The sequence below is a fragment of the Plectropomus leopardus genome, chromosome 8 (assembly GCF_026936395.1).
Source record: "Plectropomus leopardus strain MGB_pleo_1.0 chromosome 8, ASM2693639v1, whole genome shotgun sequence".
NCBI lineage: Eukaryota > Metazoa > Chordata > Actinopteri > Perciformes > Serranidae > Plectropomus > Plectropomus leopardus.
Genome location: NC_142183.1, coordinates 25,995,600 through 26,010,306, shown reverse-complemented (window position 1 = coordinate 26,010,306; position 14,707 = coordinate 25,995,600). Strand labels below are relative to the sequence as shown.

Here is a 14,707-nt window from a genome sequence, read left to right as displayed (position 1 = left end):
ACTTGAAAACTTTGTGTTCAAAACAAAACAAACCATCGAATATTCGTATTGAACAGCCAAATCTAATTCGACTGGCACAATTCTGAGTTGGGCACAGCCCTTGAATTTGGTAACTCTAAACTATTCTAAACCTCTTTTTTATTATTATTTTTATTATTTATTATGTTCTGATCAAAATGTGTTTTTCATATCGTGCTTATTGGACAACATACAAGCCAATACTGTTACATCTGTGATGGGCCAATGATGGCTGATAAAATCATCTAGTTGGTATATTAGTCGGGCCCTAGTGTTAAACTGCACTGATCATCTGGCTGCTTGTGATCCCAGAAGTCAGCAGTTATTTCAGTGAATACAATGTTATTGTACCCGATAGGAATGACAGACAAGCCTATGAGAATAAGACTTAAAAATATTATCCTTTCATAATTAATTAATAATTAATAAGAGCTAATTTAAACTGATCTATCCAAACAAAATTCTGTCAACTGCAGTTCTTCAGCAGCTCCTACATGAGCACAATAGTCCAGGACACCACAGGTCAACCTTTGTTTTGGTCACTGCCTTCACCTTAAAAGAGGTCATCAGCTGTTTATGCAAAATACAGGACTACAAAGTAAGATGAGACACTCATCCACAAAACACATTCAAGCACTGACACAAGTTATTTATGAGGTGTCTGGTAAGAAAATTTGGTTTAGTGTTAATCTGACATTTTGATAAGATATAAATTGTGAATCAGCATCAGCAGTGAGATACAAGCTACATTTTTCATATCTTTTTACCTTCACTACCAAAAGAGTTAACTTCTCAGAACTTTCTTTTAGAATCACAACACATCCTTCAGTGTCCATCAAGCCAGATGTAAAATCAAATCAGTCTTGCTTTAATATTAAGTCACATGTGGATGTACTTAACCTACATGCTCATCTATGCAGAGACATGATTTGGTTTGATGCTTTACCGCTGGACTCCTTGCAGAGCGCAGGATGCTAGCATAATGACTAACAGTATTTCTGTGTGCTGTCATGTACTTTGTCATAGAGTGCATGCTGGGTGCTGCATTTACACTGAATTTGGAGGAGCATGTTTTGACAGTGTTTGTGTTTGTGTACGTGTGTGTGATGGTATTGAAGAGAGCAGTGTCTGACAGCATTAGGGTATGTGCTGCCCAGTCATGGGATTATCTATCCCAGGGGCGTGTCAGCACCGCTGCGCTCCCAGCTCCCTGGCACAAGAGTAGCGAGTCTTAATCTCAATCCCCAAAACCCCTCTCCTCTTTCAGGAGGGTCTTTCGCTTGAAGACGGCACAGCAACCACGGTGAGCATGGCGAGCTCGCTCTGACAGTCTGCACACGGACAGGCCACTCGCCTAATGCAAACACGGGTACATGTAGGGTCACCGTATCTTTCAGTCACACTAAGAGTCAGCTGCGTCCTCATTTGAAGTCGATCAAACCGGCTTCTACAGGAACTAGGACTCTTAGCATTAAGGATGAGTCAGTGCTGTGAGAGAGTTGTGAGTCATTTCTTGTTTAGACTGACCGTCTCCATGTTGTGGCCTCCTGGATACAGTCTGTGGCAGCCCAGCAGGATGGAGAAGGCCTTGCGGAAATCTGCATTGAAGGCATAGATAATGGGGTTGAGGGAGGAATTAGCCCAGCCGAACCACACAAACACGTCAAACGTGGTGGGGCTGATGCAGGGAAAAGCCTCCCCTCCGCTCGACTGCTCGCAGAAGGGCACCATGCAGTTGAGGATGAAAAATGGGAGCCAGCAGCACACAAAAACCCCCATGATCACCGACAGCGTCTTCAGCACCTTGGTCTCCCTCTTGAACGTCATTTTGAAAGAGCTCTCGGACTCTGCGATGCTGGAGCCTCTGCCCATGCTGTCGTGTCTGTTTTTGGCACTTTCGGCAGCTCGCTCCAGGGCAGAGATCCTCCTGATTTGTCTGTGGGCAATGCGGTATATTTGAGTGTAGGTGGCCACCATGATTACCACTGGGATGTAAAAGCTGATGAGCGAGGTGGAGATGGCATAGGTCCTGTTCAGGCTCGAGTCACAGTTCTCTGGGCTGCGGTACAATGTAGCGTTGAAACCTGAAGAGGACCCAGTGAAAGGAGTGTAAGATTTACTATGGGCCTTGTGCCAGTTGAGCTGCACTGGGATGAAAGAAATTAGCACAGAAAGCGTCCAGGCCACGCTGATCATCACATAGGCAACTCTGGGCGTCATCTTCCTCTCATAGCGAAAAGGGCTGGAGATGGCCCAGTAGCGGTCCAAGCTTATCACACAAAGGTTCAAAATAGATGCCGTGGAGCACATGATGTCAAAAGCCACCCAGGTGTCACAGAAGGAGCCAAACGGCCAGAACCCGGCTATCTCTGTCACCGCTTTCCACGGCATCACCAGTATGGCGACCAAGAGGTCCGACACAGCCAGCGAGATCACAAAAAAGTTGGTAACTTTGGAGCGCAAGTGTCGAAACTTGGTTACAGCGGCACAAACGAGCGTGTTTCCCAGCAGGGTGGTGAGGATAAGCAGCGTGAGGAAGCAGCCAGTTAGGACGCGGCTCGATGGAGCTTCGTCCAAGAACCCGTTGTCAATGACAGTTGTGAGGTTCATAGGATCCATCCCTGAATATGCACAGGTTGGGGGGGAGTTCATTTAGGTCATGCTGAGGAGTCGTGCTACATTGCATCCACAGGATTTGAATCTTAGAGTCTCGTGTGCTTCAGCCTTGTAAACAATATTCGTCATTATATCTTCTGATAAATGACGAGGGATGAGATGTTTGAGGCAAACACTCCTCTGTGACCAGGACGTTTGCCCTCTGACTTCGTAAATTAGATTTGACATCGTTTGAGCTGCACAGCTGAAGAGGTACTTGTACCTTAATTTCACGGCGGAATGACTTTGTCTGCCCAGTTTGTAGATCACAAACTGCTGTGATGTTAGGAATCCTCTGTTTGCTGACTGAAGTCCTCTACAGCTCTGTGGATTAAAGGAATTAATTATACAACATTAGATATGCAGCTGTATTATTTTAGATAGTATTTAATGCCATAAAAAAAACATTTCTTAACACTTCAACATCTGGATTGACATTAGTTTTCTTGTGCTGTTCTCAGACGCCTTTCACAAGCATTCAAACCTTTGAAACCTGAGAAATTGTTTTGCTTTCTTTAGAATACATGAAGAAAAATGCACTCAGCAACTTGGCAAGAAAAGAACTGCAAATTACAAAAAACTAAATTTGGAAAAGGTGACCAGAAAATGACCTAAAAAAATAGCTGGACATAATTATTATTAATCATAAAACTGGGAATAATATCTGGAAAACTATATTCATAAATCCTGTAATTATATATTTCAAATTATATTAGAGAGAGAAATGTTTTTTTTTTCCAAGATTTTTGTCAAATTCTTTCTTTGTTTTAGCATTTTGATAGGGTAATTTTATTGTTTGTTTTTGTTTTTTACTATTTTATTTTGTTGCTTATTTTAAGATTATTTTGTTTTAATTTTTTACCAATTTCTTTTTTTGGACATATCTTTCTACTTTGCTCTGTTCCTTCTTCCCATGCTTTTGAAAGAATTGAGGCCAATGTGCTCAGGTTTAAAAGGGTTAAAATACTCAGTTTTGGTGTCAGGTTTATGTAGCTCTAAACGTGTAGGGGAGAAAGGGGCTGGTTGTCACATTCATGAAATCTCTCTCCCTAGAGAGCCCTGTTAAAAAATGTTGATTTTTCAAAAGCACTGTCAGAGGTCCCTTACCAGGTCATTTCAGGGGTAAGATACTTCAAGGTGAAGTGTGTAAGATTTAGGGGGGGTTGATGGTGTTGAGCGGCGAATTGCAGATTGCAGCATCCTAAAAGTTTTTCCAGCAAGGATTCCTTCAATGTTCACTGATCAGGTTGTTTTTTATCACCGAATTTTTTATCAGCTGAATTATCTGCAGTGGTCTATTTTGTTTCAAAACAAACAGACCCAGTGATTTAAACTGGTAAAATCACTCTGTATTTTTACATCCACAGTTAAGTCAAGCCACAGCTACAGTTTGATTAGGCCATTTCATTGGACTACTGTCCTTGTCCCAGTGTACAAGCACTGGGGGACAATGGATTTATCGATGGAAGTGTGTACAACTCTGCCAAGGTAGGTAGTGATACGCCCCCTTTCAGCTGCTACTAGACAATCTCCTGGTTGACCTATCACATAACATACCTAACAAGTTAGCAAGCAGCAAATGGGTTGCATGTCAAACAGTAACAACATGGATACATTTTCAGCACTTTACGTTTCATACATATTCTACCCTTAAATTTTTACCTTTGTTTTGTTTTCTTCCATACTTCTTTTTCTTTTGTTTCTCCTGGCTCTCTTCGACGAATTTATGCTGTTAGTGGGGACTAGGAGAGTGTGCAGAATGCCTAACAACATTACAATTCATGTTTCATGTTTGATCCTGTTCGGCATGGTGTCCAACACATGCTAATGTGCGGTCACCTTTTTCTCCAGTAACATAAGATCCAGATGTTCAGAAGATTTTCACCGGAGGCCGAATTGTCCGCAGAGGTCACCTCCTCTCCAAAACAAACGGATCCAGTGATTTGATTCGCTAGAAACACTCAATAAAGCAGTTTTGCATTACAGTTCAGTGTAACTCCAGTGCTAGACATTGCAAACAAAACAAAACAAAAACAGTTGGTGGTGCTTGGCACATACTCTTTTAGATTGATTGTCACAGGTTGTTTGGTTATTCTTTGTATTGTTTTTATACAAGGATAAAAACTCGTACAGATTTTTTTTTTTTTTTTGCCACAGAAGGTGTTAAGTTTGCTGCAGTTCATTGATAAATTTCACTGAAATTAAACTTTTTATTTTTTTTTTAAAGAAAATTGCCATTTTTCCCCATTGAAATAACACAGGGACAACCAGTCCCATCGTGTATGACTACCAACCACACGATGGGGAAGATGTGTCTAACAGTCCATATCTTTTAAACAGATTAGCTTCGATAAGACAGGCTGTGTCAGCTCTGTCCACAGACAGAGGTGGAGGCAGAGCAACATCTCCTGCTTAATGTAGCGCACATGAAGATATTTGAACAAAGTTCTTTAGCAAAATTACATGTAAACTCCAAGATGTTGATACACTCTCTGACCAGATTAAACTGCATCTTCTTGTAGAAAACACTGTAGAAGCAGCAAGATATGCATGTCAAAGCCTACAAGACAACCAACACAACAACGCACAACAGCTGGAGTTCATCTCCTCACAGCTCACACTCAGCCTATTTATTTAAGCTATTTACTCCATGGGTTTTAGTTTTCTTTTTTTGTTTGTTTTATTTGTTTTGCACTTGATTCTATACATTTGTATTAATATATAATTGTTTTTTTAATGACCTCAGGCAAACATTAATTACTTAAACATTAAACATTAATTGCATCCCTCTGTCCTATACCTGACACTTGAAGCTTCCATTATACACTGAAAGGAAATACATTAAGGATGCAGTTATTAAGGGATTAAAATCAAAGTAAAGCGTGTAACAAACAATCCCGTTCTCCCCATGCCCTAACCGATTACATCGTATATTGCCATGCTTATGATACCATTTCAAAGGGAGTAAATACGTTTTTTCCCATTAGCGCAGTGATATTATTAAGGCATGACTAATCAAGAATCACACTTTCTTTCGTGCATGCCCCAGATTTCTATTGAAATCTTAATCATCACGCTCACCTCTTACTCACAGTACCAGCAGCTTGATTTTCGATTTCAAAATAAACGTCCCGTCGCTTCCACAACAACTTCACAGCGTAGTCAATCCAAAAGGGCACCCAGTCTCCATGACCGACAAAAACAATCCGCAGAACAGTCCCATTATATCCTCCACGTCGCTGACTGTTTATAAATAAATAACACACACTCAGATGTCACTCAGCCATCGTCGCTCCGGCTGCGTCCTCCTGCAGCCTCTGCTCGCGTCTGTGCGCTCCCGCGGCTCAGCCTCATACCGGCGCCCTGACGTTGTCCCATTCAAGGGAAAGTGAATGAGAGCATGTGACTTTAGCCCTTTGGCGACCAATCCCGCTATACTGGCCATAATGCACAGCACGATGCAGCGCTCAACACCTGACTTGTCACGAGTGTGCAGAGTTTTGGGCTTTTACATCACAGATCCGATTAAAGCCACCTGTTAGCAGCGCTGCTTTCTCTTAACTTGACCCACTTAAATCTGCACTGTGGTGACGTTTAATTAAATTAAGATTATAAAACAGGACATGGGCCAAACGTGCATGGCCCGTGGGTCGCTGAGGCCACCTAATGGAGAAAGAGAACAATTGCGCCAGTGAGAGAAATAATGCTGCAGGGACAGAAACTCCCCCCTGTGAAGGATTTTTACTGCTGTGCAGGATTACAATGAATGAAATAGGATATTTTCATGAAAGACAGATTTATGCCCAGGCAGAAGATTTAATCAGAAGCTCTATTTCTTCATCCGCCCGTGGCAGAGTTTTTATATGCAAACCAATGTCACCTTTCGCAGCGGTCATCATGTCTGTCTTCTGTGACCGATAAATTGTGCATTGCTTGTGAGAATCCTGGCAGCGTCTGTCAGCATGCCCGTAGTTGTTTTATTTAGTTCAAGCTGGTATCTTGCATGCAGAGCATCATGGGATGCAGAAACAATCGTGACATGCCAGCTGTCACCTTATAGTGATGTGAGGAGTTCTGACAGGAGGAAAAGAAGCAGCTTTTACCCTTTTCCTTCACAAGCATCAACACTATAAGACATTTAAAAGATGGGTCAAAGACATGACACACGAGGAGTGGTAATAAAATAAGAAAAACATACTGTATGTTACTCAAAATAATATTCCTTCTGCCATTTTACTTACCAGATCTCACTTTGTTCTGGAGTCCTTAATCTACATTATACAACAATATACCACTCTGCCACTACATTTGTAGCATCACCATCATCATCATCATCGTCATTATTATTGTTGTTGTTGTTGTTGTTCTACTTCTTCTTCCTCTTCTTCTTCTCTTCTTCTTCTTATATTATCATTATTATTATTATTATTATTATTATTATTATTATTATTATTATTAATAATAATAATAATAATAATAATAATAATAATAATAGATTAAATTATGACAAAAACAAATTCAGCATTTCATATGTATATTTTCAACTATTTGTTTTGATCCCAAAGGACACAATTTGTTGATTAACTGATAAGTGAAATGCCAGAAAATTAATCATTAACTATTTTGATAATAAATTATATTTGTACAATTATGATTTATCGAGCAAAAATGCAAAACATTTTCAGGTTTTGATTTTTTTGTCATTTGTGATTGTAAACTGAATATATTTGAGTTTTGGATTGTTGTTGGGTAAATATTCCAAGACAAGGTTTCTTGGAAATTACATTATACATTTAGTTTAATTTCTGACCTTTTACAGGCAAAACAATGAATGAATAAAGGACAGTCTATTGCAATACAATTGAATGCTTTTTATAAAGTCAACCATGCCAACATAAACATGGAAGACAGGGACAGATGGGAATTGCTGAGAGCTACCAGAGATGTCAGTGGTCATACACAGAAAAAACTTACTAGTATTCGTTCAACATTTTGTGAAATATACTGTCTTGTTACAAGTTAGACGGAGCAAATCGTTACCGGTTTTCAGATTTGTCCACTCAGTATGAGGTTAAAACCAGCAGCCAGTTAGCTTAGCTTAGCTAAGATCAGCACAAAGCCTGGAAACAAAGAAATACAGCTATCCTCAAAGCATTTCTATAATGGTTCTTGTGTTGGACCATTTCTTGGCCAGGAGGAGTCATTTTTCTGCCTTTGCACAAGTGAGGAGGCATAATATTTTCAAGTTGTCCATCCATCCATCCATCCATCCATCCATCTATCTGTACATCTGTAAGTCCGTCTGTCCCGTTCTTATGAAAGCAATATAAATAAAAAGGGAATTTCGTCAAATTTGGCCCAAACATCCACTTGGACTCAACAATGGACTGATTTGATTTTGGTAGTCTAAGGTCCCTGTGGCCTTGCATCTGTCTTATTTTTGATTTAGTTCCAAACTCGTAAAAAATTTATGATTTGACGGTACTTTCGACACAAGATTGTGTTGCCAAAATCCCCCTTTGTATATGCATGAAATGCGGCAGGATGGTATCAGGTGAGAACATGGCTGGACAGAACCAATGTTATTATACGCTGGCGGAAAACTGGCACCTGCCGCATCACTTGAGAACATAGCCAAACATGACCTGTTGCGTCCACAAGAAATGCAGCAGGACGGCATCAGGTTGAAACACTGATGCTAACAAGGTAATATAATTAGTGTGAGAGTGCCTATGGGGCGGGTGAGAGGGGTGGTAAATGAGTCATACAAACAATGGACTTTCATGCAGGAGTCTGGTGTTTGAATCCCCTTTTCATAACCATCCATGACAGCATGTGTGTTTGTTGATGGTCTGGCATTGGTTGCCATGAACAGTTGTTGCCTAAACATAACCACGTGCGACATAATCCTGCCATGTGTTTGTGTTGACATCAAGCTAGCAGGCATCCTGTACCATAAAGAGTAGATGTAGAACGATATCGGGAGCATAGATGTGCAACAATATGTGACGACTTTGGATGAGAACATGTTGCAACTGTAAGTGCAACTTGACTGGTTCACAGAGGCAAACAGTGCAAGGTGGTAGTTTTTGTTTGGTACTCACTCTATAAGTTAGGTTTTGGTGCTTCATTTGTAACTCAAGAAGAAATTTGTTATATTTTTACAGTTTCCTGAAAGCAGCAGAAAGGCAGAACTGAGCACTTTTAAACCCTTAAACACCCTGATGACATCAGTTTTCTTGTGCTGCGTTCAGACACCTTTTTCACTTCTATTTAGATGTCTGAAACCTGAAAAAATTGGTTCGATCATTTTTTAAAACATGGGAAAAAGCAGCTTTGCAAGAAATATCCTTTACATAACAAATTGAAAAGAAAAGAAAAGAAAAGTAAAAGGGGACTGGGAAATGACCAGGAAATTTGCTGTGGGGATTACTCCATATTATCACAAAAAAAGGAAAATTGTCCAGAAAACCATAATTATATATTCAAAGTTATATTACAGAAAAAAATACAAATTTAAAAAGTATATATTTTATTTTTTGCTCTCTCTTTAGGTACAGGCTCTCTTTATTTCTTTTCTTGATTTTTTTCTTTTCTTCACATAAAGTTAAATCACTCATTACCTTCTTACCATGGTTTTGAAAGAAATCCAGCCAGTTTTCTCAGGTTTCATAGGGTTGTTATTTGCCTATTGCAAGTAATATCCTAATTGTGATATTGAACATTATCATATGTTTGCCACATATCATCCCTACATGAGAGTGATATCAATCTTCTAATCAAACTCTCAGCTCAACTCTCTTTTGGTGCTCTGTCTAACACTTCCCCCCAAGATCACCTAAAATAGTCCGCTAAAGCCTTTGGATGATTGAAATATCAGTGTCCATTTTTCCCTCATTGTTATTGTGTGTTTCTTTGTGTCATTCTTTCATTAAAAGATGGTATGTTCTTCTTTTCCAGGTCTGTTGCTAGGAGGACATCAAAGAGTAGCTGGACAGGGTCGAGAGTTCAGAGATCAGAGTTGAGACCGGGGACAGACATGCAAGCTGCGGTGCATTTTGGGCCTACTTCAGAGTGTCTCTCTCCACCTGCATTCTGCCTGGCTACTTTTCTGTGTTCAGAGGTGCAGCTGCTGCTCCTCTAAGTGTCACGTGCAGTTCAAAGGCTGGCATGCCACAGAGAGGCTGCTGCTGCGTTTACTGTGAGTAAGGGTTTTCCCAAACATGCTGATTCTCTATTCATCTGAATTTTGCTTTTCAAACAATGTCACTGAGTAATTTTCTCTCTTCCGACAGTACAACGTGACTAAGATGATGAGACCTGATAAGTTAAACCTCAGCTGCAGAAGCTTTTCCCTTTCTGTCGATCACATCCTGCTCTTGAGGAGACTTCTGCTGATACAGCTTTAAGATCTCCTGTGCAGCCGTTCAAGTCATGACAAAACTCCTGAGTGCTTTTGGTCTGATGTGGGATGACAGGTATGCAGCCACCCGCAAAACACACAAGAGCTATGAGTAAGACAGCTGTGAGCAAAACGAGCTGTTTTAGGACCCAAAAAATGTTAGAAAACCTCAGCCCTCTCACTTCTGCTGCGGCTGCGTGTTTGTGCATGTATGTGTGAGTGCACAGCCCCACATATTTAACAGTCATGCATATCTCTGCAGGTTCATGTGAGTCCATGTGTGTCTTTTTGAGTGCCTGGCATGCAAATGGGTCAAGTCTCATGGCTCTCCAGATGGGCAGAATAGATAAAAGAGATAGTGATTCACTTTATCTCTCTCTATTAAATAAGAATTTATACCACATGAATAAAATCTTACTTGCTGTGCCTTTTTTCCATCCAAATAGTATCTCACTACTGGATTGTCTTTTCATAAAATTTGGTTGCCTATGCAAAAGAACCATGCAAATACTTTTGAAATCAGTGTTACATGACCAGAAAAAAAAGAACCCCATAAAAAATCTGATATATGGCCATAAGTGCACACATATGTATGAAATATCGGGAAATATACTTTCACATATATGGACATATTTGATATTTATGTATTTATTTCACACACCTATTTGCAGACATGCAGCAAAAATATTTATGTTTGTCCTAACAAGTGACATATGTGCATATTTTAGATTCCATTATTAATTTTCCACATATATGGCAAACTTTAAGGGTGACTTTGTGTCAGACATATTTGTTTTGCACATATTTAATGTAATGTATGTAAACTTACGTACATGCATTTTAAATCCATGATTTAAATAAGCTTTGCAATATAAAGTCAATTGATAATTTAAAAAATATGTAGTTTACACATTGATCTTATTTATTTTTACACAAAAAAAACAATTTATTGTATTCATATGTGGCAATTGCATTTGCTTAAGAGGTAGAAAACCTACAACTACCAGAATGCACTGTGCCATAATGGACAAATAAATGCTCCTGCTGGTAGGTAAAGCAATGCAAAGTTGTTGGTTTGACACAAGTGCTCCAGGGATGACATTTTCTGTAGGGCTACGTGGAAGTGTCACCCTTGTTCCCTTGTTCCCTTGTTAAAAAGCCTATGAGATTTTTCCATTTTTCCAGATTTTGGATTATTGCAGAATATACAATCTGTGACCAACAGATGTTTATGATACTCACAGGTTTTGTTCAGCAAGATCGTCACAAATGAACACCACTTTTATGATTTTGATGCCTAAATACAATTGCCAGAGTAAAAACTTAATGTTAGGCTATAAATAAACTACACTGCAGTTGGGTTGCCACCTCAACGAGGCTGTAAAGCGTAAAGTGTTTGGCATAATGACATCCTGGAAACTCATCTAGCCACTTGTCAGCAACTGCCTTTTTAAAGACACATAAATGCTTCAAAATTCATGAGTGCAGCATTTACTGTCATGTTTTATGTTGTAGAACAAAACGTGTAAGTCTCTAAAGCTTGTGTTAATCACAGACCTTTAGACATCTAACCAAAAACCCAGTCAAAAAACCCAGTGACTCTCCAGTCGAGGGAACCAGGAGTGCAAAAATACTAACTAATTTCCAGGTTTTAGGACTAATTTCTGGGGCACTCTATGGCAGCTGGCTGGTAACAAACAATCTTGTTTTCCAGTTGAAAGCTAAAACATGTTTCTGAAAACATTTGAGGTGAAAACAGGCAACTCAGTCATAGAATCTTGGTTAATGTTCAGTCAGCACTGCTTAGGTTTACTTTTAGACCTCAGTTTTTCAGTCTCAATTTTCACTGTGAAAAAAGCAGTATGGTGACCACTTCCTTTTTACAACCTCTCACTATTACAGCTAAACAACATTTTTCAAGACCATTTGGGGAGAGAAATAGGCAGTGCAAGGACATTATCTTGACGCATATTTGATCAGCACTGCCTAGTTTCACAGTTTGATTGGAACGTGTCTTGAGGGAGTTTTAGAGAGAGACAGGGGGCTGTGTGTGTCTCTTGATCTGCTGCTCTACTCTTCCTGTCTGTGGTGGCAAATGTGCAAGTACAGCCTGTAGTTTGAGCAACAATTTGAAACCCAGCAAAATCATTGACGAGATTACACAAAGGTGTCATCCAGCGGCGTTTCGCTGGGAGGTGAGCAGGGAGAAAGTTTACCACAGTTCGTTTACTACCCACATTGTCATGACACTAAGCTGGTTGCAAATCAGCAAGTATCCCTTTCAACACAGCAGTGAAGGATTCATAAATACTCAGCGAGAACAAATTAGGTAAGTAGTCGATTTATTAGATGTCAGCAGCACGATATTTCTGGACTGAAATAACCATTTTCACATTTTGAATATCACTTTGCACCATCAAATTGGCTGAGTACATTATAGGAAATGTCAATATATAAATAAATAAATACACAGTGAAATAAATACTCATAAATAACACTTATAAATAACTGATAAATGCCATTAAAAAATCAGATTTGGAAACTGCATAATAATTTATATCCAAAACATTCACTGGTCATATCAACTAATCAGTAACAACTGAAGCAGCCCTGCATAAAACAGAAAAAAAGGCCAGAGTCTTTATTTCTTCTTTGATTCGTTAAGTCTTCTGAGGAAACGGGAGTATGTTTCGAAAGGGGTCAAACTCTTTCTCTGCATCATTCGGCAATTGGGGTCAGCCTGGATGAGAAACAGAGAAAGTTTGGTATTATATCTCACACCACTGACCGCAGTATCTTTTAAGATATCACAGTCATATTTTTGTTGTCTAACCTGCTGATGTGGGTCCAGAGTCTGCAGGTTTGCATCGAGCTCATGGAGAATATGCTGTTCCTCTTTGTGCACCGTCACGTTGTCAAGTAGTTGCTTCAGCTCATTGACAAAGACACTCACACAGGAAGACTGCAATGGAAGGAATGACAGGGCCTAGGTTAAGTCATGCTGTGGCATCAAATAAAACACATACGTCATCGAGAACTTAGGTCAACCTAACAAGAAGCAAAATAAAGATTTGGAGTGCAGATTTAATACTCACTGCATGTGTGCTCATGTGCGATGTTGGCATCCGCATCTTGTTTGGCTACAAGGACCAAAAAATTAATTAAATTGATTTATTAAGCAGTGCTAGACAACTACATAAACAGTCACCGAGATACATGAGAGCAAAGACACAATAAGCTGCATGAGTGATATTATCGATGCATCATACTTACTGATGTGATATTGACTTTTTTCATTTTGAGGAGGACACTGAGTGTATCCAGTCTTTTTATAATCTCCCCGTTCAAGGTTACGTTTAACTTGTAACTGCAGCAGAAATGCAACAGGACAGCAAGGGCAAACACGCACTTCATCATTCTGTAGCGTTGTCTTTCTCTCTTCCTTAACAGCTTCTCTTGGTTGTCTTAAGTGTGTGAACTGATGTGATCGGTATCTGCTCATTCTTTTTATACACAGAGGTCACAAAAGGAAAAAGGAAGTCCCCTGATGTCATAAACACCTACCTGGAAATGTAAATGATTTTTTCATGTACTGTATAGTGCAAGTTACATATTTTAAAAGTGAGCATAAATGATTACAATTTAAAATCTTTAAAAAAAACCAAAAAACTCTTAACTTGAAAGACTAAGAAAGCAGAGCTGAAAATCTTCAAGATGAAAAACGAAAAGATTTCATCACCTCATAACATGTTTTACTGCATTCTTTAGGAAGAAAATCTTGATGAGATAACAGGGTAATAGATATGATGGGGCTCCCACAGTCTTAAAAATACTAGAAATGAGAAACTGCTTTCCAGGCCTGGAAATGGTTCAAAAATAAACAGAATGTTTTGGAAAAGTTTTAAATATACATTATTTTGGCATTTGTTTAAAATATGTTCATAAAATTCAGTGGTGGATGAAGTTCCTGAAAGCCACACGTGAGTAAAAATACAGATATCTAACCAGAAAATGACTTTGGTAGAGGTTGAAGACAGTTATTAAAATGTTACTTGAGTAAAAGTCTTGAAGTATAGGATATATATTAAGATATATCTATCTTAAGTATCAATGGTAATTTTATGACATTAAATGTAGTTAAGTATTAAAGTAAAAGTACAAGTAAATACTGTTTTAAAAAGCAAGTGGACATATTTTTTAGAATGATAAACATGTCCACCAGCATAAAAATAGTCTACATTACACTTAAAGAAAGACAAGTTGTTTTTGAACAACTTAAAGGAATTATATAACAAAAACCAGTTTTTCCTACACTCTATTATTTCATTTGTCCTTCTGTCCTTTCCTCCCTCCTTTCTTCCCCATTTTGTACTAAGTAACTAAGATAGTGAAAATTGAGTAAAAGCGAAAGCTGACAGAAATATAACTTAAGCACAGAAACTCTCCAAAAATACTAAGGTAATGTAACTAAGTTTTTATGTTTTTGACACAGTACAACACTGATTAAAAAAAAAAAACTCAAACATGTCTAACATTACATGAAATATGTTCTTTGTATTAGGCTCCTAATTTAAAATCTAGTTCTACATTACATGACTAAAACATCACTTGAGACACATATACCAGATCAGC

The 14,707-nt window shown here is 38.9% G+C and overlaps 2 protein-coding genes across 2 annotated transcripts; both read right to left on the bottom strand.

The window, feature by feature from the left end:
* Positions 1-858: 858 nt before the first annotated feature.
* LOC121948194 (D(1) dopamine receptor) lies at positions 859-6,225 on the bottom strand. Its single transcript, XM_088081262.1, has 2 exons — positions 5,755-6,225; positions 859-2,997 (listed from the first exon to the last, which is right to left on the bottom strand). The coding sequence occupies exon 2, from the start codon at positions 2,668-2,670 to the stop codon at positions 1,525-1,527; it is 1,146 nt and encodes a 381-aa protein (XP_087937388.1). The 5' UTR covers positions 2,671-2,997; positions 5,755-6,225; the 3' UTR covers positions 859-1,524.
* Positions 6,226-12,406: 6,181 nt separating this feature from the next.
* Positions 12,407-13,529, bottom strand: LOC148188952 (uncharacterized). The gene is made up of 4 exons (XM_088080649.1): positions 13,349-13,529; positions 13,171-13,215; positions 12,909-13,037; positions 12,407-12,815 (listed from the first exon to the last, which is right to left on the bottom strand). Exons 1-4 carry the CDS (start codon positions 13,490-13,492, stop codon positions 12,717-12,719), a joined length of 417 nt encoding a protein of 138 aa, XP_087936775.1. The 5' UTR covers positions 13,493-13,529; the 3' UTR covers positions 12,407-12,716.
* Positions 13,530-14,707: the final 1,178 nt, after the last annotated feature.